The sequence below is a fragment of the Serinus canaria genome, chromosome 6, assembly GCF_022539315.1.
Source record: "Serinus canaria isolate serCan28SL12 chromosome 6, serCan2020, whole genome shotgun sequence".
NCBI classification, from domain to species: Eukaryota; Metazoa; Chordata; class Aves; order Passeriformes; family Fringillidae; genus Serinus; species Serinus canaria.
The window spans coordinates 32,716,983-32,743,365 of NC_066320.1; the positions used below are offsets into that span (position 1 = coordinate 32,716,983).

The following is a 26,383-nucleotide window of genomic DNA, read 5'->3' on the forward strand; positions in this document are numbered from 1 at the left end:
TTTGTCGTGGTAAGGGCCGTGTGAAAGTTACGAAGAAGACTTTGAATATCAAAGTTTTCATTTCATTTCCTTCTGATAAAAATACCATGAAAAATTCAGGTGAAAGGAAACCAGACGAGATTCATATGCCATTAGGGGAATTACATTGGGAGTTGTAATAATATCCCTTAATCTTAAAAAGGTAAGGCTCTTACAGAATTAAGGTTTTGCTGCTGCTTTTCATGCCGTGTGAGGAATTATGGCTAATGCAAGTTGCTGATGTGAAAACATCCTCGCTAATCCTGTTTGGAGAGCGGCTCGTTCTGTGCTCCTTAGAAAAGACACAAGAAGATGTATTGTGGGCCCTTCGTTAAATAATTACTTAATTACACCCTGGGACTGGCAGATAGCAATCTGAATGCTGCTGGCAGGTTTCTCCTAAAGCAGCAAAACTCCGGGTGAGGAGCGCCACGTGCACGGCGGCAGGGACGCGTCGGCATCAGCAAACTCAAGGTGGAAAAGACATTTCAATCAGCTCATACTCATTAAAAAAGCTTCTACTCACCCTTCCCTGTGAGCTTCTCCCTTCTCTAGCTCCTGTATAACACCCAACAACACTTTGATGGTCTCCTGACTAGAGCTGATCAGGTTCTCCATCATCTGAAGCTGCGCTTTCAAGTCCACAACTTCGGTGTGAGGCACGATTTGTTGGCATTCCTGGCTCACGGCCACGGCTGTCCGGCAGGGCTGGCTCTCCTCCATGGGTGCCACGTTGACCTGCAGGCTCTGGTCACTACATTCGGGGGCCGGGCACTGCGCCCGCGCCGCGCACGCTTGGGCATCTCCGGCCGGGGGCTGCACCCCGTTCAGCTGCACCGTCCTCTTGTCGTCCTCCTCGGGGCACGGCCCCCAGTCGCCCAGGCCGGGCAGGTCGGGCTGCGAGGCCGGCAGGTAAACGGTGGCCACTTCAGTCTTGAAGACCCTCCCGTGGAGGGGCTGGGCGGCCTCGTCGCTCCCCAGCCGCGCCGCCGCCGCTCTGCCCCGGCCGGGCGGCCGCGCCGGCTCCTCCTCGCCGGGCTCGGCCAAGTTGGGTGGAGGAGGAGGAGGAGGCTCTTTGGGAGAACTGTGCAAACTGCTGCTTTTCCAAGCCTCGGCGCCGTTGTCGTGCGCGGCGCGCTCGGAGATGTGGGAGATGAACTCGGCCGTCTGCAGGCTGCCGGCCTTCCTGCCCCAGGCCGCGGCCTCGCCCGAGCCCCGGCCCTCCCTGTCCTTCACCTCGATCACGAACCCGTTGTTCTCGCTCGGTAACGTGTCCACGGTCGAGGCGCTTTTCAGAATATTCCCTTTTTTCCGGTCCAGAGGGAAGGTCTGGTAGCACTTTTTGAGATCAGGGGAAGTCTGGACTCCTGTGCTCTTGGTGACGTTGGGGATGGACCTGCGGGCGGGCACCGTCATGTACTTGCGATAGGCCGTCTTGTAGGAGATGGCCTTGGCCTCCCTCTTGTCGGGGTCCTGCGTGGAGGAGGTGGAGAGCTGCTTGTCCCTCTGCTCGTTCTGGGCCTCGCAGATATCCTTAAACCTCACCTGGAGGGCTTTGTTCCGTTTCTTGATCTGCCGGTTGGGATCCAGCGCGTATTTCATCTCCAGCGCCAGGGAAGCCGCGGGCTCGACGTCGCTGTCCGAGGCGGTGAGTAAGCATTTGCTGGGCTCCTTACTCACCATGATGCCTGCAGCCAAAAACAGTGCAAAAAGCCTCAAGTTAGAACAGAAATGTTACTTTTTCCCCCGAGCTTTCTGCAATATTTAAGCCACTTTGTTCCCACTGACACGGATGTGACTCGCGACCGACGCGCTCGATTCCGTCGAGTCGCAGCCCTTGGTGATCTTCTAGAGATTTGGATCTGAATCATGTTTTACCTCGATCTGTTGTGAATGCCTGCTCCTCAGAGAGGAGGTTTCCTGGTGCCAGAAGTTTTTTCACAACTATTTTCCCAGAATAGGACCGTGGCTGTCATGCCAGGGCTTCCCAGGTAGCAATTTCCCTCAGGAATATGTGCTCCCGGGAAGCCAGTCCTCTGAATTTACCTGACAGTAAAAACTACAGGGAGACTGAAAACCAGGTGTCTTTGTCCAGGTGAAGAAAAGTTGAGAGCTCTGCCCACCCTTAATTCTCCTTTAATGCAAATGTTTAGTAGCAAGAAGTGGCATTATTTTTAGAGTGTGCTTGCTTACCAAACGCATTTCTGCTGTGTAAGGTATTCAGCGTTCTTTGCAACGAGTTAGTTGGTGTCATTATTTGGATTTTTTATAAAAAATTTCCCCATGGCTAAAACTAAATACACATTAATTATTATTAGCAACTTGTTGGTAGTGCTGGGTGTGTAGAATTGATGAATTAGTGAAGTTTTGGAGGAAGTCAGCAGTGCATCAATTAAGGTTTTGCTTCAAATGCAAAACAACTCATCCTTTCCTAGAAGCAGTAATGTGCCTTTATGATACAGCTGCTTAGCCCAAAAAATCCTAAAGCTCTAAAAACCTCCAAACCTGTGATGAATCACAGAAATTACTTAATCTGCCTTTGAAATATAAGCTCCTCCTCAAGGAGGAGAAAATGCCAACTGCTTAACACAGCATCAACCCAAAAAAACCCCAAACCCCAGTGGTTGTTCACATCATAGGAGATCTGGAGTAGCTGCATAATTAAGATTTCATTTTTACACCTCATTTGAAGTTGTAATTTTTACTTTCCTGTAGTGCAAATTTCTCCCTGAGACTTCCTGAATTACCAAATTCCCATTTAATCCAAATATTCTGCATATATCTCCTGTTGAAACCCTCAGAGGGACTCGGGAGTATAATGTAAAACAAGTAAAGGGACTTTCAGGTGTACTTGAAATATGTTTTTAATTAAAATTCCTTTGTCTATTTAATAAAATATGTGAAACTCTTGAAGAGTTAAGTGCCATAATAGCATCTGCTTTGGAAAGCCAACTCAGGGGCACAAGGGAATGAATCCTTGACTAGTCTGTATTTAAAGTAAGAAAGCTTAATGGGGAAATCATTTTCAGTGGAAAGCTGAGTGTTTATGAGGTTTAAAAGTGAAAGTAACACTTCCCTAAAGACACACACAGATGTGCATGGCACAGAGTCCAAGGTTGGACTTCTGGGTCAAAAATCTCATGAAAACATGTCATTACTTAATGTTTTTTTTCATGTTTTAATTCCCTGGCCCTGGTAATTTGTGAAGAAGGAACTGAAATATTCCAGAATCCCCCTAGTTTGCCTTTTTCTGTCTGACTTGTGATGCTCGGGGAGTGGTGAGGGAGCAGCAGTCGTTGGAGAAGGGGGAAAAGTTTTTCTGTGACTCTGATGTAGTGCAAAGTCTGTAGAAGAAGCAAAAAGAAGAGAAAATTCAGGACAAAACCACTCAAATAATGGAATCTGAGATTGCCAGATCCCAGTTTCCAACTGGTTATTTTATACATAGAAGCCTAGGATCTGATACCAAGGTGACCAAGTCTCTGTTTTGGGGGAAAAGAGAGAATAAAATGGAAATTCTAAGGGGGAGTCTGAAGATTAAAGCAGAGCAGGGGGTAAGATCAGTTATCCCTGTGCCCTTAACACATGAGGTACAAACAGGGACAGATTTTGAGGGGAATAAATCAACTACAGTTGAATGTCAGGAATTTTCTGTTCGAGTTGAGTTGGTTGTGGGGTAACATCAGTGTCCTGTCCTGGCTGCTTTGGGCTGTATTTGAATGGTAATTCTGTTTGTGAGTGCCTTTATTTGAGGGACAATCTGCAGACAGAGCAGGTAGGGCCATCCATCTTTTTGTCTATCCAGGGCTGGAATTTGGGAAGTTTTAGTGAAAAATGTGCTGGCTAAGATGCAAACCCAGTCTTAGCTTGCAGCTGAACCATAAAAATTTATTGTAAAAACTCCTGTCAAACACCAAACCTCTCCACTTCAGAACTACTGGAAGCAAATTTTCCACAACAGTCTGGAAAATGAATGAGTTGACCAAAAAAACCCTAAATACAAGAAGACAGCAGCCACTACAGCCATTAGTTCCAAATCTGCCATTGGGAGTTTGTGAGATCCCAAGAAATTGTGGCAAAAATTAAATGTTGCATTGACAAAGATCTGAAATATTCAGTAACTGTGTCTGTTTTTACCCAAAAAGGCTACAAAAATTGGCTGTTAGCTCTGAAAGTCACCATCTCTTAGGATTCCTTGGAGTTGTCAAAGTGAGTTTTTGGGCACTTGGTTATTTGACAGCAGGATCCATTAACATGCAATTTAATTTCAAGTATTGGCTTGATATTTCATTAGTCTCTGTGACCTGTCTCAATTTTCAGATTATTTTACCTCCCACTTGAATCCCATCATTTTTGGGGGCTGGGTTTGTTTGGGATGACTTCCCATGGAACTCATGGAATCCACAACCCAGCTGAAACCAGGAGTCTGGAGATATCCTCCAGAGTAGATAAATGGGGAACTTCATTCTGCAGTTAATTTTGAGCATGTCATTAATAGCCAATAAATTGATTCTTCACCAAATTGCTTGTCTCCTTTTCCCAGCTGCACAGGCCTGATTGATTTAGCTGATCCAGAGGTTGTTTTTTTTTTCCCAGTAGTAGCTGGGAGTAATAATTTTAGAGATATCTGTGATTAAGAATGACAACAACCAAAAGAAGTAGATTTTTTTTGAAGGGGAAACTCTGAGGGGAACTCTCTGTGCCCAGCTGATAAAAGAGCAGTTGAGGAAAGAGTCAATTGAGAGTTAATTCACAGGGAAGAGTTGATAAAATATTTCCTGTTTGGTTTCATTTTTGGTTTGGACAGTGTTGCCTCCTATTTTGCCTTATTTAGGCACTGCCACAGCACCATCTCTGCAGGGTTTTTGGGTACTAGAAGAAACTACTGAGCTGGAGTTCCTCAGTTTATGGCTCGTGCTCTCAGGGGGGTAATAAAGCCTTTGAATTTGAATTTTAGTTGCAGATGTCAATTACATGCAGATAATAGAGTTCAACTTTTTATCTATACTTACTCCAAACAAAGAGCTGATTTACTAAACTAAATATTTAAGTAATCACAAGCTTAGTTTTTCTGTTTTTAGCCTTGATTTTTTATAAACTTGTGGCTGACTACCCTGAAGCAGCATCCCTCTATGTCTGAATATGGAAATAAACTATTAAATAATAATAACAACTAAAAAGTGATGCACAGAGAAGCTCTGAGTAGGTATAAAATGTTTGGGTAATTGTGGAAACCACCAGTTAGGTGGCACACATCTTTGCAGGACCTTCACTGTGCATCCCAAACTCTGCAGAGTCACTGCTCTGGGAGGAGAATTACAGGGTGGAATTTCCAGACTGATTGGTTAATGAGGGGAGAGGAGGTTTGGAACTCACCTTGCAATTTCCATTTTATCTCTGTCAGTTTTATGACACAGGAGCAGATTCAGGATGTGTTAATACTCAGAGTGGGCTCAAACTTGGCAGGTTCCAAATGCAGATGAAAGGCACAGAGTTCAGTCCTTGGGTTTCCAGAGCAAGTGAAGGCTTTGGAGGTGCAGCTGGAAACATCTGTGCGTGTGTTAAGAGCACACAGGATTTTGTGGATGGATGGATTGGCTTCAAATAATGCAGGGAATTGCAAATAATTGGCTTTTTGCACGGAAAGTAGGAAGTGATCTGCAGCATCTTTAGGCTTCTGGATATTTCCAAGCTAGACATTCTCCTAAGAAATCCCCACTGCTTCAAATAAAATTATATATGCCTAAATACTGCCTTAAACCACTTAGTTTTCAAGAAATATTTGATGTCAATAAACCGTAAGTGTTTCCATGGAATATTTATCCAAATATACTGTTAAAAATAAAGAGCAGAAAGAAACTCAGATTTACTTCATAGAAACAAATCCAGTATAGAAACCTAATGTTAATTCTAAATATCCCATACATTTAGACTTCATTAAATGAGTATTTATATTCTTTTCAAAGGAATCTCATTGTTGATTATCTGACAGTGTTATGTCAGAATCTTTAAAATTATTTGGTAATGTGCAGTAAAAAAGACATGATAAAAACATTAATGAATTATCTTAGGCAGTTATTAATTACAGAAGTCGTTTGCAGAAACTTTGCCCGTGTAAGGAACTTTTGGAGGGTTTTAATACAAAAGGACTGAGGAGAAATTTGACTTCCAGATAAATCTGAGGATTGCAGGTATTCCCAGTTTTTAGGGGCTAAAAAATACTGATGAGAGGATTATTAGGAAAACTGCTGGGGTAGCCCAGCCTGTCTTTATTTCATCACAGGCTCGTTCATGTAGAATAACAGACTTAGCAGTGCTGATAAATGTCAAACCAGTATTTTTTTTTAACTCTCTTTCGAAACCCTGCGGCTCTGAACTTGAATTTTGTCTCTCTTGAACTTCCTTATTTATTGCTCAATACCCAAGTCATCCTTACTGCTGCATTTCCAAGTGCCTTGGAAGTCTTCCTTTGGAATGATCAGGATCCTGTGGCATTGGATTTGTCTTTTCCCCCCTCCCATGCATTGGCAGGCTCTGTGAGAATGATTGTATAAAGTCACAGCTTATGGCTGAGATACCCAATAAATGCCTTTAAATGCTCTTGTGAGCTTCAGCTTCAGAACTAAGTGGCAACAAATAAAATGTACGATTTAATAAGCCTGGAGACTTTTAGATAAAACAGGAATCTACTGGAGGATAAACTACTTAAAATTTTCCTTACAAACCAAGCCAGTTTCCCTGAATGAAGCTGGTAGAGGCAATTTTCTTTAATTCTGACATTTCTACTATGCTTTTGGAACACAAATTTTAATAATACTTAGGTTTTGTTACTTCCTATATTGTTCTGTGCATAAAATTAAAAGGAATCCGTTCAATGTGATAAAATTCTGGAAAATAAGGGTTCTTTTCCCCATAACAGAATTTTGCAAGGAATAGCACCATTAACAGGAGATTTGCACTTGCACTAAAACGACCATAGACTTATGGGGTGAGTTAATAACTATTAACTTCCCAGTGGAACAAACACAATAGTCCCTGTGAATTCAGAGTGTTCTGATCTCAAACATTTGCTGGGATTTAGTGGACTGGAAAAAATAATGTCACTGTGAAGAGAGGGATGCTGATTTCTCTCCCTGTGCTCTGCAGCTCTCAGGATGAGAGCAGGGAAGGTTTCTTTAGCATTATTTTGGTTTTTCATGAAAATCTGGGCAAGGCTTTGTCCCTGCTCCAGGGGGAGGAAGAAGAGCAGGATGCTGCTGAGGAGGGGTTGCTAGGAGAATCCCTAATAGTTCTGCTCACACTCTCCTGGCTTGCAGGAGTGCAAAAGCCACAGGACTTGCACTGGAAGGTTTTTCATTTTTATGGGACTTTCTGGTAAATAATTTAAAGGGCAGGTTGTTAAAAACAAGGGTTTAAGGCAGTTCCTTATTGGCATTACTGTTGAATGCTAAGTTTAATTGTTCTTAGTTGACATCAATAGGTTTTGTGGGTGTTTAAGGGGGAAAAAAAAAAGCAGGCGAATGACAGGGAAAAAGCAGTGCTGCTCTTTAGCTTTGACCAACAGGATTGTAAAACTGTCAGAGCTCTGCACAGAGGGAGCTGAATGCTGAGAACACAGAATCATGGAATGCTTTGGGTTGGAAAAAACCTTTAAGATCATCCCATTCAGCCCTGGCATGGGCAGGGACACCTGCCACTGTCCCAGGATGCTCCAAGCCCCGTCCAGCCTGGCCTTGGACACTCTCAGGATGATCAGATTGTGAGCACCTCCAGGAACTGCAGCTGGTTTTGTTCCTTCAGCAGAGATTTTCAAGCATTGGGTGAGGAGGATAAAGCAGGTAAGCAGGTCCCAGCTCCAGGCTTCCATCCTGCATCCTTCATTTTGCTGTGCAGATCAGAGCATTCCCTTGGGAATGCAGGTGATCCTACAGATGGGAGGTGACAGTGACATTCCTGGGGTCACTGCTTGTAAGGCATCAGAGCCTTGTCAGCTCTCCTGCTTGGATCAGGGTTCCAGGCAGACAGCCTTGGGAGGGTGTGAAGTGTTGTTGAACAGCTCAGCTGGGTAATTTAGGTCTAAAACCTGACATCATTAGGATGTTAATTGGGGAATAGGATCTGTCTAGATGGGTTTCTGCACTCCACTGCTGGCAATTGCCACCAAATAAGAGCTGTGTCATTTGTCACCTTCTTCAGGAGCACATTCCTGAAGTTTCTGGTTTCAGGCAGGTTCTGGTTCTGCTGGAATTCTGAATTATCCATGTACAGGTGGATCTGAGCGTGCTGGTGTTGGGGAAATTGCGCAGATCAGTCTGACTCCTGCTAGAGCATTGTGCAAAAATTCCCATTAGTTACCCAAAAAGAGTTCTAGGAGAGCAAAAAGCTTCAGTGGCTGAGGGGAATTACAGTCCCTAAAGCTGCAAAGCTTCCTCAGAGCTGGGTCTAAGATGCTTTTGAAATCCTGAGAAGGAAGAGCCAAAGTCTTGTGTGAAGGGAAGTTGTCTTAAACTCCTCAAATCCCAGGTTCTCATCAAACAGGAGGACTCTGCGAGAGGGCTGATGGAAATTGCTCATTCCAGGAGACACAGTTTTGGTGCCATGTGGGAAGAACTACATGGGGAATGGAGAGGGAAGCAAATACAATGTGAAGTTGCTGAGTACGTTGCTCCCAGGTTTTGTGGAGCTGGGATAATGTGGAATAGGATTTTGAAATAAACCTGGTGTCCCTGCCCATGGCAGGGGGCTGGAATGAGATGATCCTTAATGCTTTTCCAGCCCAAACCACTGTGTGATTCTGGATTTTAGGATGGGCTGTTTGCAATAGGGATGATTAGGAAGTTTATCAAAGTAATAAAGACCCTCTCAAGGAAATTTTTGGCTGGGGAAGGCACCACAGCTGGCCACCAGACAGATAATTTGCATCACTTTTCTTGTGGCTTTGTGTGCTTTTGTTACAAATTGTGAGTGCTGGAATGTACCACGTCCTTCTCACCAACCTGCTCAACAGAACCACACGGATTCCTCTGGAATTCAGCATTTAGGTTCAGTCTCCAGAAGGGATCAGTGTTATCACTGTGAGCAGGCAGTTCAAGCATAATTTCTGCTGAATTACTCTCTCCAGCAGTGGGATGTTTTATCTGTCTCTTTGTCAGCTCTGTAGAGATATGGCTGTGTTTTATTTGCCGATGGCCTTGATACACAGAAATGTATTCAGCTGATCCACAAGTTAAATTTCTGTGCTGGATATCTCCTCATTCATTTCTCCTCTCTATTTGCAGCAGAGAATAATGAATATAATAACAAGATCGGGTACCATCAACCAATTACTAATGGTTGGAAGGAGACTTCGGGCTTGTTGTAGATTTTGTGCTTATTCATAGATAAATACACCAAAATTAAGGATTTTACTGAATTCCCTCTTCTTCCTTCTCCCAGGAGGCAGCTAAGCAGACCAAAACTACTTGTGTTATGAACTTTTAAAATACAGTCCTGAAGTCACACACCTGCTTAAATGGGTTTGTCTTGGGCATCAGAGAGCCCCTGTTCCAGCTTTTAAAAAGTCATTTACACCATGGTTGGGCTTTATAAGCTTTGACCTCCCCAGAATTGTTCCAAGCAATGCAATCACAGCCTTGACATGAGAATTGGGAGAAAAAGATGGAAGAGGAGAGAAGGGCAGCTGTAAAACAAGCAGGGAAGGTGGGCAAGATCACAAAACAAGTAACTCCTTTTTTTTTGGGTGAGCTTGTGACAATTCCTGCTCGCTCAGACCAGATGGAAAGAGCTTCCTCTGCTTTTGTTTTTAAACTGGTTTTAGTCGGTAACTACGTGGGCTTTATTTATAGGCTTGCTCCAGCAATCATGGGCAGGCAAAAATAACAGCAGCAACCTGCTTCTGCTGCCCGTGGATGTCACAAACATGAGTTAAAGCTGGGCTTTCTGAGATGTTTAACAAATGTTTTTGATATGGGTTGAGTCTGAGACCAGAAATCAGCAACTCTGGGGAAAGGGACACGGTAGAGCTCCAGCACTTCCCTGCCAGGACAGAAATCTGTTGTTATGATTTAGAAGTTTGGATCTGCACCTAAACATAGCAAGACTTGAAGGTCTTCAGTCTTTTTAATCCATCTCTGTTTAATTCAGACTTTGAAAATGGCCCTTACTCCTCTGTGCTGCTCTGTATCAAACCAAATGGATTTAGCTGGAAAAACTGGAGTAAAATCAGGCTTGATGTGCCACTAAAAGGGGAGAAAAACACAAAGAAGACACCAATGTTGCTGTTTGATCACTGAATTGTTATTTTTATATGCAGTTCTCTGCCTGGGAGACTTGTGCTGGGATGTCTTAATGGGAAGCAGTTTTTAGGCACTGATCACCCTGACTCAGAGCAAAAGCATGAACAGGGTGAACTGCTTCAGGAGTATTAAGGGATCACTTTTCTGCCTGAACCTAGTAAAATTGGAGTAAACAGCCTTCAGATGGGGATGTGCCACTACAATAAGAGAATGCTCTGAGCACAATTCTGTGTGGTCAATAACAATTTAAAATCAAGTGTCAATACCCAGGGAGTTGTACTTGTGTGTGTTCAGAGGTTATTCAGGATTTTCTAAGCAAGTACCAGTTTTCAAAAGGCTGAATGTGGAGCTCCCACTGAATTTACCGCTCTGAGATTATTCTTTTCCTTAAAATATGCTCATGATTTCATTTTCAGAACGCCTATTTAATTTGCAAACTGATTAGTAAAAATGCAAGGGAATACTGGGCTATAAAATAGATTTGTTGCTTACATGTTTTTTAATATCTCAGACAAATTTTTAGCAGTTCTTTAAACTGTGCCTGTCATAAAGTAGAATATAAGAGCTTTTTATTAATAGCTAGTTCAGATAATCACGTGAATTTTTTATAGGCTCAGATATTCTAGATTTGCTGTCATTTCTTCAAGTGGGCATGAATTATGGGACTGTACATCCCTAGTTCTCCCTGTCCTGTGCTCAGATGAGGAATGGCCTTGACACATCACAGCTGAGGAGCTCTGTGGAGGTATCCTTAGATTTTAGCAGGGATTTTTGGCAAGCTCAAAGGTTTCCCTGACTGGTTTCCCCATCAGTCACGGCAAAGGAATGGCATGGCTAAGTTGGCTTTTAAATCCTGCAGAAGCAAACATTAATGTTGGTATTTCCTTGCCTTCTGCACAATCCCTGGCTGAGTTTGGTTTTTTGGGTTCCCAGGCAGTGTCCTGGTGGTGACAGTGGTGTCTGGTGCTGGTCTGGGAGGTGACGCACGCTCCGTGACTCGGCACTTGGGCAGTCCTGGGCTTCTTCACCACATTCTCCTTCCCTGTGCTCCTCTGCACTGAACTTACCGCTCTTCTTGCTGAGTTAATTATATCTAGATTAGAATACAGAACATGCAGTGTGTGCCCCTCATGCAGAAATGCTCTGTCAGTGCAGTGGTTAACAGGGGGAAAAGGCAGCGAGGATCTTACGAGCTCCTCGTTTGTGAGCTCAGTTAATACAAGGGTGCAATGATTGCTGGCCCTCTTGATAAGGAACTGAACACTTTCTCTTGTGGTGCTCCTGCCCAGCTGGTTTTTTATGTGTCAGTCCCAGGGAAAAGCCCTGATTCCATCCAGGATTAGAATTACCTCGAGCATCTCGTTAAAAACACACATCGTTAATAATGACAGAGTCCTAAAGAACAAACATTTTTCATCAAGGGCATCATGACATCCTTACAAAAAAGCTCTAAAAAACGTGATTTAGTATCAGCTGTCCCCATCATGTGAAGGGAGGATGCTTTCAATGCAACAGCACCTTAAACTCTGGGGCAGGAATTTTATTTTAGAACTGTTGGAATTAGAACTGTCCCTGGATTTAGTCCCTGGATTAGCAATCTATGTTATGGATTTCTCCTGGAATCAGGGACCCTATGCCACCACTGTATAGCAGAAGATCACCCTGCAGGTGATAAATTAGTAATAGCTGAGCCCTGAGATATTTTCATCTAAATATTAATTTTTAATGCCAGGAGAAGAACCCAGCTTTTAACTTAGAACTGTTATTTGTACTCGGAGGGAACAGATTGTTGTAGTCCAGACAGCCAGGCATGAGCAGGCTGGTGGAACACCAAGAGGCATCACACCAAGAGTGAGGAGATCCATTCCTCTCCCTGATTTCCTATTTTTACTATTGGTCTGTTGCCTTGGAATTTGACATTAAATTAATCCCAGTCCATGGCTAGGACATAGTTGCATATCATGTGATTATTTTTATTTATTTATTTCTTTATTTTTAGCTAGGAGTTTTTTCATCTAGAAGCCAGATTTTAACCTTGATCCATGCACCATTCCTGGCAGCTCGGTAAATCCGAGCACGATCCAGCACTTAAAAGGAGGGAATAAACTCCCAGTTTATATCAGACGTGACCTGTTACTGGTTTGCCTTCCCTTAGCACTTGCTAGCATTCAGCTGGGGGAAAGAAATGATTCTCCGAGGCTGGGAAAAACAGGTCTTCCCAGACTTCCCTGTCTTAGATCCTAATGAGTTAAATTCTCCTCCGTGCAGGATTTTAAGCTGCTTAGACACACAAGGTCAAAGCGAAGCGCTCCATTCCCTATTCCGACTCGCGGCTGCGAGGGGGGCACAGCTCCCTTGGGACAGAGCCCTCGGGAGACGGTGACATAAGCAGGGGATATATTCCCCGCTCCCAGCACTGCAAGCTGTCCCTGTTTTGCCGGGGCCAGCGGCCCCCCCCGCCTCCCCCGGGCAGATCCCATGGAACTGCAGTCCTGCATCCCCTCGCTGCCGTAACTCCCCGTAAACATGGCATGAACAGGCGCCGAGGTCACGGCACAGGGTTTTTACTAGCCAGGGAGGCACGATGGAATTGCAGAGCGGGAAGCTCGGGATGCCTTGCACGATGCAAGGACTGTGACTTTGGGGATGGCTCCCTGCTACCTTTGTCCCGTTTTCCTACGGCGTTTCCACGGCATCCCCGATTTCTGTGTGGTCGGTGATGGTGATGGGGGACTCGGGTGTGTTAAAGCGGGAGAACCCTGCACGCTTCACGGAATAGCGGCAGCTTCAGTCCCTGAGGAGGATTTTTGGGTTGGTTGAGCTTTTAATGAAGTGCCGTATTGCAAGTTCAGCGATGAACACATCCCGTGTTCCTCCATCGCCGCTGTACGGGCACTTCATTAGGACGGCTGAAGTTAATAAGCAGCGGTAGTTCCTCGCCATCAGCCATGTGAAAAGCCAAAGCACTTCGTGCATCCTCCAAAAATCCTCCAGCTACCCCTCTCCCCTCCCAGGCACCGCTGGAAGGGGAGAGGGCAAAGAAACGCTGGTATTTTTCTAGAAGAAAGTCGCGTATCGGGATATTCTCTCCTTATCTTTCACGAAAGTTATCGGATGCAGGAGCTGTTCGCAGGCAGGCAGATAGGCTATTGCATAACGCTGGCGCTCAGCGCCAGCCTTTCTCCTCATCCCTACGAAGTTTTCCGCCGGCAGAACCAGCGGACGGGGGATTTCGGGGTGTCGGGGCGAGCTCCTTACCTTGTGCTTCCTCACGCAGAAGCGGCGGTCTGGGCGAGCATCTCCCTCCAGCCGCCGGGGCGAGCTGGGCGTCAGAGCCTGGGCGCCGGGGCGCATCTGCCGCGGAGCCGCCGAGCCGCCGGAGGAGCCGCAGCCGCCGCCGCCGCCGCGCTCCCCCGCTGCCCTCATGGGCTGCGGCGGGGGCTCGCTATCGGGGGGTCCCCTCGGCCGGGTCCCCGCCGAGGGGAACTTGTTGAGCGGGACCGGCGGGCGTCCCCCAGCCGGGCGGGAGCGGGGAGGAGGAGCCGGGGGCCGGGCTGGCGGCGGGGGCGGGCGGGGGAGGTGGGATGGAGCGATGCTCGGCGGCCGCGCACAAGGAGGGGAGAAGCGCGGAGCTGCCGCTCGCAGGCTGGCTGAGAAGCTTTCGTTGTTGCTCTGGTTCCCCTGAGCAGGGGTTAGTTAATAACAGAGCCGTGCACACCGTCCCCACGCAGCCCAGGTTTCCAGTCGCGCTACGGGAGCGATGGAGCAGCCGCAGAGTGGGTGATGCTGATCCATTGGGAATTTCAGCGAAGCGCTGGGTTAAAGCTACACGGTTGCCTTTTATTGCGAGGGAAAGTGTTTAAGGTGCTAAAGGAGTAGCTGCTCCCATTTGCTTTTAAACCTTGTATAAAATGGACGCGAGTTCGGAGTGAAGCAGTTTGACAGAGGAGATTGATAAACGTGATAATCTGCGTAAAACTTGAATCACATCTTTCCTCCTTTTCTCTCATTTTGCAGAGGGTTTAGCAATGATGTTTTTCACTTTAAAAAAGCAAAAAGTTGGATGTTAAATAGGTCGTGTGTATTTTACCTGAGTGATAGACAGAAAATGCCATGAGAGGCACGAGAGCTGGTCCGAGTTGGGAAGCGTTTGGTCTGTGTTTCATTCGGAGGTTCCCAGGAGTTTCGCTGTTCAATAAACACTTTCCAGCAGGAAAGTCCCCTAGCCCAGGTGCCAGCAGGTGCGTTCCTCTGTCAGAGCGCTGCCTTCACCATTGGTGTCGATGAGGATTATTGATTTTGGGGGTTACTGAAGCGACCCCTGATTTGAACTGGCAGCTGAGAGCGGCTGGACCAGCCCAAAGTGTTCCAGCACGACCCCAGAGCACAGCAGGCAGGGCCAGCCGAGCTGGGCATGCACGGACACGATGCAGCAGCAGCACTGGCTCCGGTCCTGGGTGTATTTGGAGTTCATTAGCTGGAGCAGCCCTTGCAGCACGGCAGTGCCGGTGCTGCCGCAGCGGTGCCGCCAGCCCGGGCTGGGGCTGGGCACCCGCCTGGGTCCGGCTGTCACCCAGTGTGACATCCGTGGTGAGGGAGTCACGAAAGCCCGGCCGGTTAAATCGCCGTGAGGCTGTGCAGGACCGGATCAGAGCAGTGTTCAGCAAACCAGACAGTCAGCAGAGGGCAGCTCCGCTGCTCTGCCTGCCTGCTACCTGTGCAGGTACTCCTGCTGCCCTCTTCCCTCTGCTCCTTAGCCCTGCTGCTGATCCCTGAACGAGGATGCCAGGCTGTGCCCTCCTCATCACCTGCTGCTCTGCCCCGGGCTAGCGACTGTGACACAGCTTGGATCACACTCAGCATCTCTCTTGGTATTTTATCAGATTTTTTTTTCCAAAGAACTTCGATATCGACCTGCTTATTGATGCAACAGCAGCCACCACGCTGTTAGTGTCATTTGCGCTGTACGGGCGGGAGGGATGGCTGGAAGGGCTGGCAGGGCTTGTCTGTCCTGTGATTTCGGCTACTGTCAGGAGTTAGGTGCAGTGGTCTGTCGTGGCTTGCGTTAGTCCTTTCTGGATTGCCGTTGATCTTTCGCTTTCTTCTCTCTTTCTCTCTTTCTCTCTTTCTCTCTTTCTCTCTTTCTCTCTTTCTCTCTTTCTCTCTTTCTCTCTCTCTCTCTCTCTCTTTCTCTCTTTCTCTCCAGCAGTGCTGACTTGCTGTATTCCAGGTCCTCTGTGGATTTCTCTCTACAAAAATAAATGTGGTTTTTGGCTGCAGCCTGGATACAGACGTGGGCAAAATTACATGCTAGGGTGAGCACGTCTGAAATAACACAGGCCACTTCCTCAGAGCCAACAGATCAGTGGTAGGAGATGCTGCTGCTTTTTCACAAGCTGAAAATGTGAGTTTATCCAGCCCATGATTACTGGAAGGAAATACTATAACTTGATATCCTGAGTGACTTGAAAGGAGAATCTGTCTGACAGAAGCAGCAGTTAAACATCATTCTTGTCTTCTCCATAATGATATTTAGAAGCTGTTGTCTCAAGGCTAATTAGTCTTGCACAGCATTATGCATATGCCCCACTTACAAACTGTACAGCATCTTGTGGAGGTTTTTAGGGAATTAAAAAGTACTTTCTGATGTGGACCAGATTCATGTGTAACTGCTGACACCATTGGTGTATACAGGGATTTTTTTAAATCAGGGTTTGTGAAAAATGAAGTGTTTTGTGATTATCATGCTTCACATTACTGTAACAGCACATAGAAGTAAATACACTGGGAAATTGGGAATGCTTCATCACCCCATTTGTCAATATTTTAGCCTTTAAAAATGCTGAGCATGACTGCTGCATAATGAAATGTAGTGTTGAAGAGATTCTTGAGAGGGGAGAGAGAGGTTGGGCTTCAACCCGAAAGGGTGCAAAGAGAAAAGAGACAATTAATTGTAGTTGTTTTAGGTTATAAATGTATTTCTCTCTCATGGAGTGTCCTACCTTCCCAGATTGGCTTTTTCTCCACTCAGGGAGGAGTGAGCACTGCTTGGGGCTGCAGTGACACGTGCAGGTGGAAGTCCTGCCTTGGACTTCTGGGGGCAGTGAGAAAAGCAGGGCTTGGAGAGCAGTGAGATGGATTTTTAGTTGCATTCTCTGTGGAGAAGTACAGTGAGGGGCCCTTCTCCCTCACTGCTAATTGCATCCTAGATTCAGGGAGGCACCTGTGTGTGTGTTTAGAAATATTCATCACATACAGCCTGGTGTTACAGACTTCAGGTTTTACTTGACTTTTTTCCTTCCATTCAGTTTCTGAGGACACATCTGGGTGACCATGGGAGGGTCAGCCTGGCATGTCCTCCCCACACTCAGGTTTAGCTCAAGGACTGCCCCAGGAAATGCTGTCCCTGGGGGGATTTTTTTTGCTGAGCAGCTTCTTTGTAGGATTATGCTCCTCTAGAACACACAGGTCTAAACAGTGGAACATTAAAATGTAATTTTTGGGAACAGTCTGTGCAGTTCTTGTGGAGGAAAGCTCGGATGCAGCTCAGGGAAAAGCATGTGGCAGCCAGAGCTTGAGTTACCTGCCAGGTGTTTGGTGACCACCAGTGTGGGGAGGGAGGATGATAAACCAGCACCAGTGGGATTTTCAGATCTGTGGTAAGTAAATTATATTAGGAGGCATAATTTAAATCCCAACCCTACATGCCTGAGCTGGGTTCCCAGGGATGTTAATTCCTTAGGAGCAGGCTAATTTATGGCAGAACTTCCCACCTGTGTAGGAGATGAAAGAAGGGTGAAGTTCACTTGATTTAAAGCAGAGCTGTGGACAAAGTTGTGCCTTTTCTTTCTGTAGTCACTTGGGACCAATGCTGCCATTCAGTCTTTGCTAAAACCAAACATTTTTACATTGCTGAACCTTCACTCCCATGAATTAGTGGCTATTTCCATGCCTTTGGATGAGAACTGCCTGGCTTTCTGGGCTAAATTGGGAATTCATTTCTTTATTTCCTCCAACCTGCCATTGGAACAGAAATGGAGGGATGTTAAATATGCTCCTCTGCTGCAGCTGAGGTGAAGGCAAACTTGGCTGGAATTTCAAACAGGTCTCCATGCAGTCCAATCCTTGGAGGTGCTCCTTGCTTTGGGGAGGATATTTTCTGCTTGGCTGTGATACAGAGAAAAAACGTCTCTTGGAGTCATGTTTGGCAGAAATTTGGGAGATTTGCTGTAGTGTCTTGCTCCATAACAAGTCTTTTCCATGAGCTTGGGAAATTCATTTGAGCCTATGCTGATGTCAGTTCTTTATACATAAAGTGCTAATTCCACATCTCTTTACTTAAAGGAACATTTTGAAGATAAAGTGGATTTAAGAATATGTGTCTAATACCCATAATACCTGTGCACAGCTGAAATATTAAACAGCTGATTGAGGGAACTGCTCTTTGTGGGTTTTCTGCTCAGAGAAGAAAAATGCTGAGTAACCTCATTAGCTCTGATGGTTATTTCTTTGCTTCGTTGGGATAAGAATGAGCAGGATTTAGCTCTCTCTTTCAATTTCCCATTGTACAGATCATTGGAAGAAAAATATAACAGCAGGTCTCACCAGCTAAAGCTGAGATTTTGGGTTCCAGTTGAATGCTGTCTCATCAGGAGCCCAAATTGCTGGGGATGTTTATCAAGAAAATCTGAATTTTCTTGGGATAGGAGTGGGAGTTTTGTCCTATTTCACTGTGTTTATAGTTCAGAAAAGTTCCTTTTCAGCATACAGATGTTTTTGGGAAGGGAACAGAAGTGGTGATTGGAAAGCTCTGGTTGTTCTTCCATGGGTGGGATTCTGAGCTGCTCTCCCATGGTGTGAAATCACTTCCCTGATAAAGATGTTCTCAGTAGATGCCAAATTCTGGTTCCATTTTTATGCAGCCTGTACAGTTGGGAAATAAATGAGGGTCTGGGAGAGCGTGATGTATGAGCCCCTAAATGGCTGCATTTTGTTCATATTTGAAAGGCAGTTCAGGCTGTCGTCATTACTGATGACTTGTGCTTTTAGAGCCCTTCTTTTTGCATTTCAGAAATCCTTTGTGCCCATCTGAATAATAAATCACCCTGTTTGATTTGCTCACTGAGAGCAAATGGGAAATTACATCCTTGTTAAGATGTCTTGAGGAACTGGAAGTGTGGGGGAATGTTTTTAAAAGAACATTCTGCCAACTTCGTTAATGTTTTGCTTTATCTCGTTTATTTTATGACCTTCCCAAATTCCAGGGTTTTCTCTCTGACTGCTTTATAGCAAAGGGAAAAATCCTGCCCTGCTTAAAAATAAAAACCAACAAATCCGGTCGTACTTTTGATTGCCTTTAGACAAATGGTTTCAGATTTAAGCACCTAATGAAATGTGGGATGAGCATGAATTCTATCTTCAAACTCAAGTTATGGCCAGAAAAAAGGCAAATCCAACAAATAATGGGGATACTTGCATCTGATTCCTATTTGCTCTTTGGTGGAATAATATATTATTTATACAACATTGATTTCATTAGATGGAGGATTTAATGCAACTTTTCTGTCAAAGTGGAGAACATTCGATGTTATAAAGTAATGTAAACTCCCAAAGCCTCAGGAAGGTTTTCTCATTTGAAATATTGAACTATTTAAAGTTTGAACATAGCATAAAAATACAGACTTTTATGTGCTTTTGCATGTTGCCTTCAAGTTAGAAGCCCAGGGAGCAGGCTGCTCCTAATGCATAACAGAAAAATGCTCAACAGAAAAAACCAAGCTGAAATGAAATGTGTTAAACTAATGAAAAATGAAAATCCTACAAAATTATGGAAGAGGGAAATAATGAACAGTGCAAATAGAGTTAAACTCACCATTTTTATTGGTGCTCTAAACCAAAATTAGGTATTTTGGCCATAATGTTCAGAAATGAACTCTTTAGTGTAGTTTCTAAAATCCCCAAGCAGGTGCCACAATAAAATTGCTCTTAATAACTTTGATACATGACAGGGAAATATGATGGCAGTGAATAAAAAAGGGATATAAAGAGGCAGTTTGCAGCATCATGGGCACCTAAAGTTTAGCCATATGCTCACAATTAAGAGCTTCTCCTCCCTTAGTTATTTTTTCTAAATAAAATGACCTAGAAACTTGCCTTGTGCAAACAAGAATATGCTAAATTCCTGATTGACTGTGCAAAGACCAAATTCTTTTATGTATTAAAATGTCTGTGACTGAGTTTTACCTTAAGAAAGGAACAGAAGTTATTTTGAAAAGTCTGGAAATCCTAAAAGCCCAAGATATTTCAAAAAGTTGAGTACTGAAAAATATGGGAAGCCTGATAATGACATTAAATGAGTTTACAATTGACAGCAGAGGCCACATGAAGTCCTTCTTAATCCTTGGTCTGTGGCTCTTCAAAACACAGTGCAGGAAAAATGGCTCTGTCCTTTATGGCTTGGGGACACTGAATTAAAAACCATTCAAAGCAGCACCACATTTTGATTTTCTTCAATTTTTAAACAAGTTCAGGACTTTAAATATTAATACTTTGCAGTGGTTGAGGAGCATAATTAGCAGCTGCTTTATATCCAAAGGGTGTCCATCAGTATTACAGAAAAGCCCAACAACTGGAAGGGCTGTTGGGGAGGAAAAGGATGAAATCTCTGAAAACCCAGAAATAAAGTTATAATTTGAGAATAATGTGGCACTTCCTCAATTTACTTTTGGGAATTCAAAGTAGTGCCCTAATAAATTGAGTGTACCCACATCCCTCCCTTCTCAGCAGCCTTCTGCCCAAGCCTGCATGGGGAAGTTGGTTGGATGAGGGGTGGAGGCTGCTCCTTGTCTCCAAACTTGCTTTCTCCTGACTTTGTGCATTCCCTGGTGGAGCTGCCTTTGCTGCCTGTCCCCATGGCACAGCTCCCATCACTCCCTGGGAGGATAAAAGAATTGCCAGCATTGAAAGTCCCATCTCTCATTTGTTTGAAATTCATCTCCTGTTGGCCTCAGCTGCTGCCTCCTGGTTCTAACAGAGTGAAACTTGTGAGCAGCAGCTGTGCACTCCTTTCATCCCCACTGCTGTGGGTTTGGAAACCTCAGGAAAATGGGAATCCATCCAGGCTGTGCCTTCTTGGGAGGATCTGGGACTGTGACTCCTTCTCAGGAGGGCACTTCTCCATCCAGAGTGGTTTAGGTTGAAGGGACATTAAGGCTCATCCCCATTCACCCCCTGCCATGGGCAGGGACCCTTCCATTATCCCAGGGTGCTCCAGCCTGGCCTTGGGCACTGCCAGGGATCCAGGGGCACCACAGCTGCTCTGGGCACCCTGGGCCAGGCCCTACCCACCCTCCCAGGGAGGAATTCCTTCCCAATATCCCATTAAACTCTGCCCTCCGGCAGTGGCAAGATAAAAGTCTCTCTCCATCTTCCTTCCAAGCCCTGTTTAAATATTGAAGGCCACAAAAAGTTCTCCTTGGAGCCTTCTCTTCTCCAGGCTGTCACTTTGGTGGCCCTTCTCATTCCTCCTGCCACCTATGATGTCCCCCTCAAGCTGTGGAGACTCCATTTATTTATGGAATTGTTTTAGTTCTCTGTGAGCTGATGGAAATCAAAGCTTTCGTTGAAACATCACCAGGGCTTTACTTGAGCTCAGCTTGTCCTCAGGACTCTGTGATGAGCTAACAGGCTTTGTTTGGAAGCATAATTTTGTTATTTCACATCACTTACCAGGTGACAGATAAGATCTGGAGCTGACACATGATGTCACAGGTGTCTTTGGTGGCTGGGACAAGGGACACCATGTCTTGAGGGGAGGAAGGGACAAACCCTTTGCTCTTCTCACTGTAAAATCCCATCGTGATTTGGGTTGGAGGAACCTTAAGGAGCACCAAGTCCCACCCCTGCCATGGGCAGGGACACCTTCCATGATCCCAGGTAGCCTCAAAGCTCATCCAGCCTGGCCTTGATATCCCATAGGAGCTCATTTAACAAGGCAATTCATTATGTGGGGTTTTAATAAAATTTTAGTTTACCAGACTTACACTTTAAAGTATCTTTTTTTGTTTGTTTGGCTTTTAATTTTTTAATATTTTTTTTCTTAAATTTCAGATGTTAGCAAAAGTTACAAGGATAAAATTCCTGCATAGAAAAACCTGGTAACTGGAAAAAGCAGAATGCTTGTACATATTAATTTTTCCATTTATTAAGGAAAGAAAGAGTTTTAATAATTCACAGGGATGCAATGAGTATTTGCCTTTTATATATTCATATTTATCACTTGCCTTGAATTGTAAACATATTAATTCCTGCCTAGCAGTTAATGACTTTGGGTAATGTTTGTGCTCTCTGTATGCAGAAATTGTCCATATACCTCACATTTACTTATAGGGACAACCTAATCAGAGCTGTTTCCTTGGCTCTGGAAGACATTTTGTCTTGCTCTAAGTAGCTTTTCTGAGGTATTTTTAAAGCATTTTAAAAATAATGCTTAAATTTACCTCCTCAACAGATGATGAGTATTTTTCAGCCATATTGAGAGAAGTTACAAATCCCATTTTTGCCAAATGTCAGGAGTGGGATGATTGTTGTAGGCTCTGCCATAACTCAGGGTTGGTTGATTTTCTGCTGGGGTTTCAAATGTTATGCCCCCCAGAAAAATTAGTTGGGATGGTTTTAAGTGCATGGAAATTACAAAAGTAAGAAAAACATCTCATGTTTTGAGATTGAAAGATGGGCCCTTAGAATAATTGGGATGTTTTGCTATTTTTCTTCTCCCATTTTTTTGTATTTTCAGTATATCTAAATAGTACTGTAACATACAGAAATACAGAAATATTTGAATTCTGTGATATTTTAATCATAAAATCACGCAATGGTTTGGGCTAGGAGAGGCCTTAAAGAAAATTTAGTTTCACTCCCTACCATTCCATTGGGGTTTTGCTGTAGCCTGCACACTGATTTTAGGTTTCTAAATTTTTTCTTAATATTTATTTTATATTTTGAATCCATCTTAAAGCTGCTTTGCCTTGGCTGGTTTGATTTTCCTTCCCCTTGGGACAGATTTCTGGATCTCCAGTGCTGGCATGGGAAATCCTGGGTGAGTCTGGGCATGAACCTGAACATCAGGGCCTGGAAAAGAGATTCTGCTTGGTCCTGTTGTTACTGCCCAGATGGGAGGAAAAATATGGAAAAAAGGGATGTGAATCATGGAACATCCATGCATTTTCTTGGAATGGTGTAGGAAGGGTGAGCTGAGCTCTTGGAGCAAACCAGCCCCTTCCCAGGAACATTTTCTGTCCTGCCCCTGCAGCCCAGGAGCTGATTTTCACTTTGGCATGTTCTAAACCACTGATTTTAATCTTGGTTTGGATTTAATTGCTTTTTCCAAGGAGAGATTAGTTCTCATTTAAGTGTGGATGTGTAATTAAAAAACATCTCTCAACTTAAGTTGCTTTTGTTGCCCGCTCGCTGGGGCTGTAGGTAGGGGAAAGCAATTCCAGAGCTGAAGATCCATCTCTAATCCTGTTGTTAATGTGGGAGTGTTGTTGTTAGAATGTGATAAATGACTCCTTATTTAGGAGGGATTTACTTCTTTCCCTTCTGATTTCTGCCAGAACAAAGTTGGGGAGGAAAATAAAATTCAGTTATAATGAAATAAATTCACAATTTATTTTGGTGGTGGAAAACCAGCACTTCAAAATGTTTTGTTGTTGCTGGAATACTTGGAGTGTGCTGGCTGTCATGAGGAAAATTGTCAAAACATGTTTAGCACCTTTGGTTTAGTGAGAAAATAAATAAGTTATTCTCCTAAAATATTCTAGGTGGCTTTTGGTTGACTTGCAAGTACAGAGAAACCTGAATTAGCTTCATCTGGAAGCAGCAGAGCTTCATGAGCAAATATTCCATTCTTTCCTTCAGGAGGAGATCCCTGGAAATGTCCAAGGCCAGGTTGGACAGGGCTTGGAGGGAGCTGGGACAGTGGAAAGTGTCCCTGCCCATGGCAGGGGTGGGATGGGATGAGCTTTAAGGTCCCCTCTGATGCCTTGTGAAAAGCAGAGGCTGGACAGAGCTAAAGAATAAAGCAGGGATTGATTCCAAGGATCTCCTCCATGGATGCACCTGGGGCAGCACCAGAGCCCAGCCAGGGCTGCACCCAAGATGACCCAAAATGGCCCCAAAATGCCCGGCCGGGCACGGGGTCTCTCCCTGGGATCAGCTCTGCTCCATTCCCACCTTGCAGTTCATTGTCCCAGCCCAGCTTTAGCCCAGGCACTCCCACCCTGCTTGTTTTTCTCTCTCCAGCCCACGGGGTTTGTGCTCCTGGGCTGAGATTGGGATCATTTGTCCTTGGTGCCCAGCTGGAGCAGGAATTGTTTTGTCTCCCTGCTCTGGGCACAGAGCTCACCATCCCATAATATGAACCCAGACCCACACACTAAAGCAGCACAGAATGTGAAACACAGAAAAGCCAAACCTGAGGCATCACTTCCAGCCCAAACCAGTCTGGGATTCTGTGATCTTGGCTTTTCCATGGAGTGGAGAAGGGAATGAGATGTATTTAACATGTTCAGCTTGTTTCTTAACTTCCAAATATGTTACTGATTCAAAATCAATATAAAAACAAAAATCTTGTGTGTGACTGGAGATTCCCAGGTCCACACTGGTTCATTTACCTCAGGCAGTTTGTCCTTTACCTCGTTGATGGTCTCCTTCTGTCCTGTTGGGGCTGGATTCCTGCTGAGTTCAGGCAGGATCAGGATAAAGAGCCTTTTATCAGCAGCATCCTGTTGGAGCTTATTCTGCTGAACGTTTTGGTCATTGTCCCAAATGATAATAAAAGAGGGGTTTAATTAATTCACTTTTCCACAATAGAAAAGTTCATCTCCTTTTGCTTAGATTGCAGCTTAGAGATTGATTTCATGTTCTTTTCATGAGGCACCTTTGAAGCTCTTCTGGAGAGTGCACATTGTTTAGCACTGGGTTGGCTGAGAGAATCCCCCAAAGTCTTCTGAGTTGCTGTGAGTTTAATAAGAAACAAAATTCAAATTTAATAATGTTAGGGAAGAATTGGGTCATTCTTGGAGACTCAGCCCACATATTCTCATGTTCAGGTTCTGCAGATGAGCCTTTACTGCTCCCTTTAATTAAAAGCAAAGTATTAAACAGGTCTGTGTTCCTTGAGAGGGTGTAAAATGCAGATATGGCTGCTTCTCCAAACACCTGCACACAGCTCCTGGAAAATACAGAAACCTGAGCTGATGATTCTCTGTTGGAAAAGGGAAATGCTGTGGAAATTTTCCTCTGCTCCTTGCAAACCTTGCACGTTTTATAAAATTGAACAACCTGCATGCGGTACAGGTAAAGTAAAATGGTGCAAAGAGACAGCTTGTGCTTGTGGGACAAGGATCAAACTGCTCTGCTCTGCTCTGGAGCCAGGCTGGGAATTTGGGATTCAACTGGCAGAGAAGGCTGAAGGGGCTCCAAGAGAGCTGGAGAGGGACTGGGGCAAGGCATGGAGAAAGGACACAAAGAATGGTTTCCACTGCCAGAGGGCAGGGATGGGTGGGAGATTGGGAATTGGGAATTCCTGGCTGGGATGGAATCCCCAGAGCAGCTGGGGCTGCTCCTGAGTCCCTGGCAGTGCCCAAGGCCAGGCTGGACAGGATTGGAGCAGCCTGGGGCAGTGAAGGTGTCCCTGCCCATGGCAGGGGTGGAAGGAGTGATTTGGGAGGTAAATTCCAAGGGAAGAGCCAGGTAAGGTGAGGACATTCCTGTAGGCAGAGAGGAGCAGTTTCACTCCTGTGAAATCCCCCGTTTGCTGCTATTAATCTGTTCAGCTCCTCTTATCTCTCAGTATTGGAACAGAAATTCTCACTTGAAATGTGACCTGTCTGGAAATTGTATTTCTCTTATTTACCATTATTGATACATGCATTTGTGTAAATAGCATTAATTTGCTGCTGTAACATAAAATATCACAGAAAACTGAGCTGAAGTCAGAGAAGTCAGAACAAAGGACCCACCTCTTATCAGTCTTTGTGGATTCCATCACTTTTCCTGCTCTTTGGGGAGGAGGGAATGAGAACATTGCCTGTGCTGGGGATTTCATTTTGATATCATGCAAATCTGGAGAGAGCCCTCCCCTTTATTTTCCCCACTGATGAGAGCCTGGCAGTAATTCCTGTCTGCAAGGACTGGGTCACCTTCTGCAGCTCAGAGAGCTGAGAACAGCACCACATCAGAGCCTGCATCCCATAAACCTTCCCACATCCACTGTGTTGTGTCCCAAAACCTGGGGAAGGGAACAGCCCCTGGGGTATGGTGTGATGGTTGATGTGCTGAGTGAACCAGAGGTAGGATTTAATTACAAAATGCAAAAGCTTCCCCAAAGAGACCTCCTCCTGCAAGGAGCTTTTTAATCCAGGGATCTCTGAACTGCATGCTTTCATCAATTAAATTTGGATTGCACACATTTCTTATCTCTCCTGCTCGCTGAGCCCCTCAATAAAGCAGTTGCTAAATAATTTACATTAAAACAGGAGAATGAGAAGCACCAAAAGTGGGATCGTTTGTCTTCAAAATGGCTGTTGCTTTTAGGAGTGTATTCATCTGGCAGCATCACCTGTCTGGTGGGAAGATTATCATTTAAAAGATCATTGCTCTTCCTCTTGTTCCTATCATTTGTCATAGGGGTACCTCAGTGCTGCAGAGCCAATATCCCAAATATCTCTGGGCTATCCCAATCCCTGGCACTGCAGTGCATTCCTAACTGGGAATGCCACTTGTCTCCAATTATCATTTCCTTTTTAGGTTTCTCTTTTACTTTAATTTTTTTTCCTGGTCTGCATCAAAGTTTATTACACAGCTTCCAAGATTAATTGTGTTTGATAAATAAAACAGGGTTTCTCATTGCCATAGGTTTGGTTTTATTGTTTCTCCTCAGTGACTTTTTGAAGGAAACATCTATAAGGGCATGGAGTGACAAGAAAACAGGGAATGGTTTAGAATGAAGGAGAGGAGATTTAGATTGGATATTAGGGAGAAATTCTTCCCTGTGAGGGTGGTGAGGC

At 44.7% G+C, this 26,383-nt stretch overlaps 2 protein-coding genes across 4 annotated transcripts in view; one reads left to right on the forward strand and one right to left on the reverse strand.

Moving 5' to 3' along the window:
- INSYN2A (inhibitory synaptic factor 2A) overlaps window positions 1-13,656 on the reverse strand; it is a 40,461-nt gene extending 26,805 nt beyond the window's left edge. For both annotated transcript variants that reach the window (XM_009087100.4, XM_050976531.1), the window contains exons 1-2: window positions 13,572-13,656; window positions 545-1,706 (exon numbers count right to left, since the gene is read on the reverse strand). In XM_009087100.4, coding sequence (XP_009085348.1) covers window positions 545-1,701 — 1,157 coding nt within the window. In that variant the 5' untranslated portion in view covers window positions 1,702-1,706; window positions 13,572-13,656. The remainder of the gene's footprint in view (window positions 1-544; window positions 1,707-13,571) is intronic.
- Window positions 1-26,383, forward strand: part of DOCK1 (dedicator of cytokinesis 1) — a 271,299-nt gene that overhangs the window by 117,447 nt on the left and 127,469 nt on the right. The window lies entirely within an intron of this gene.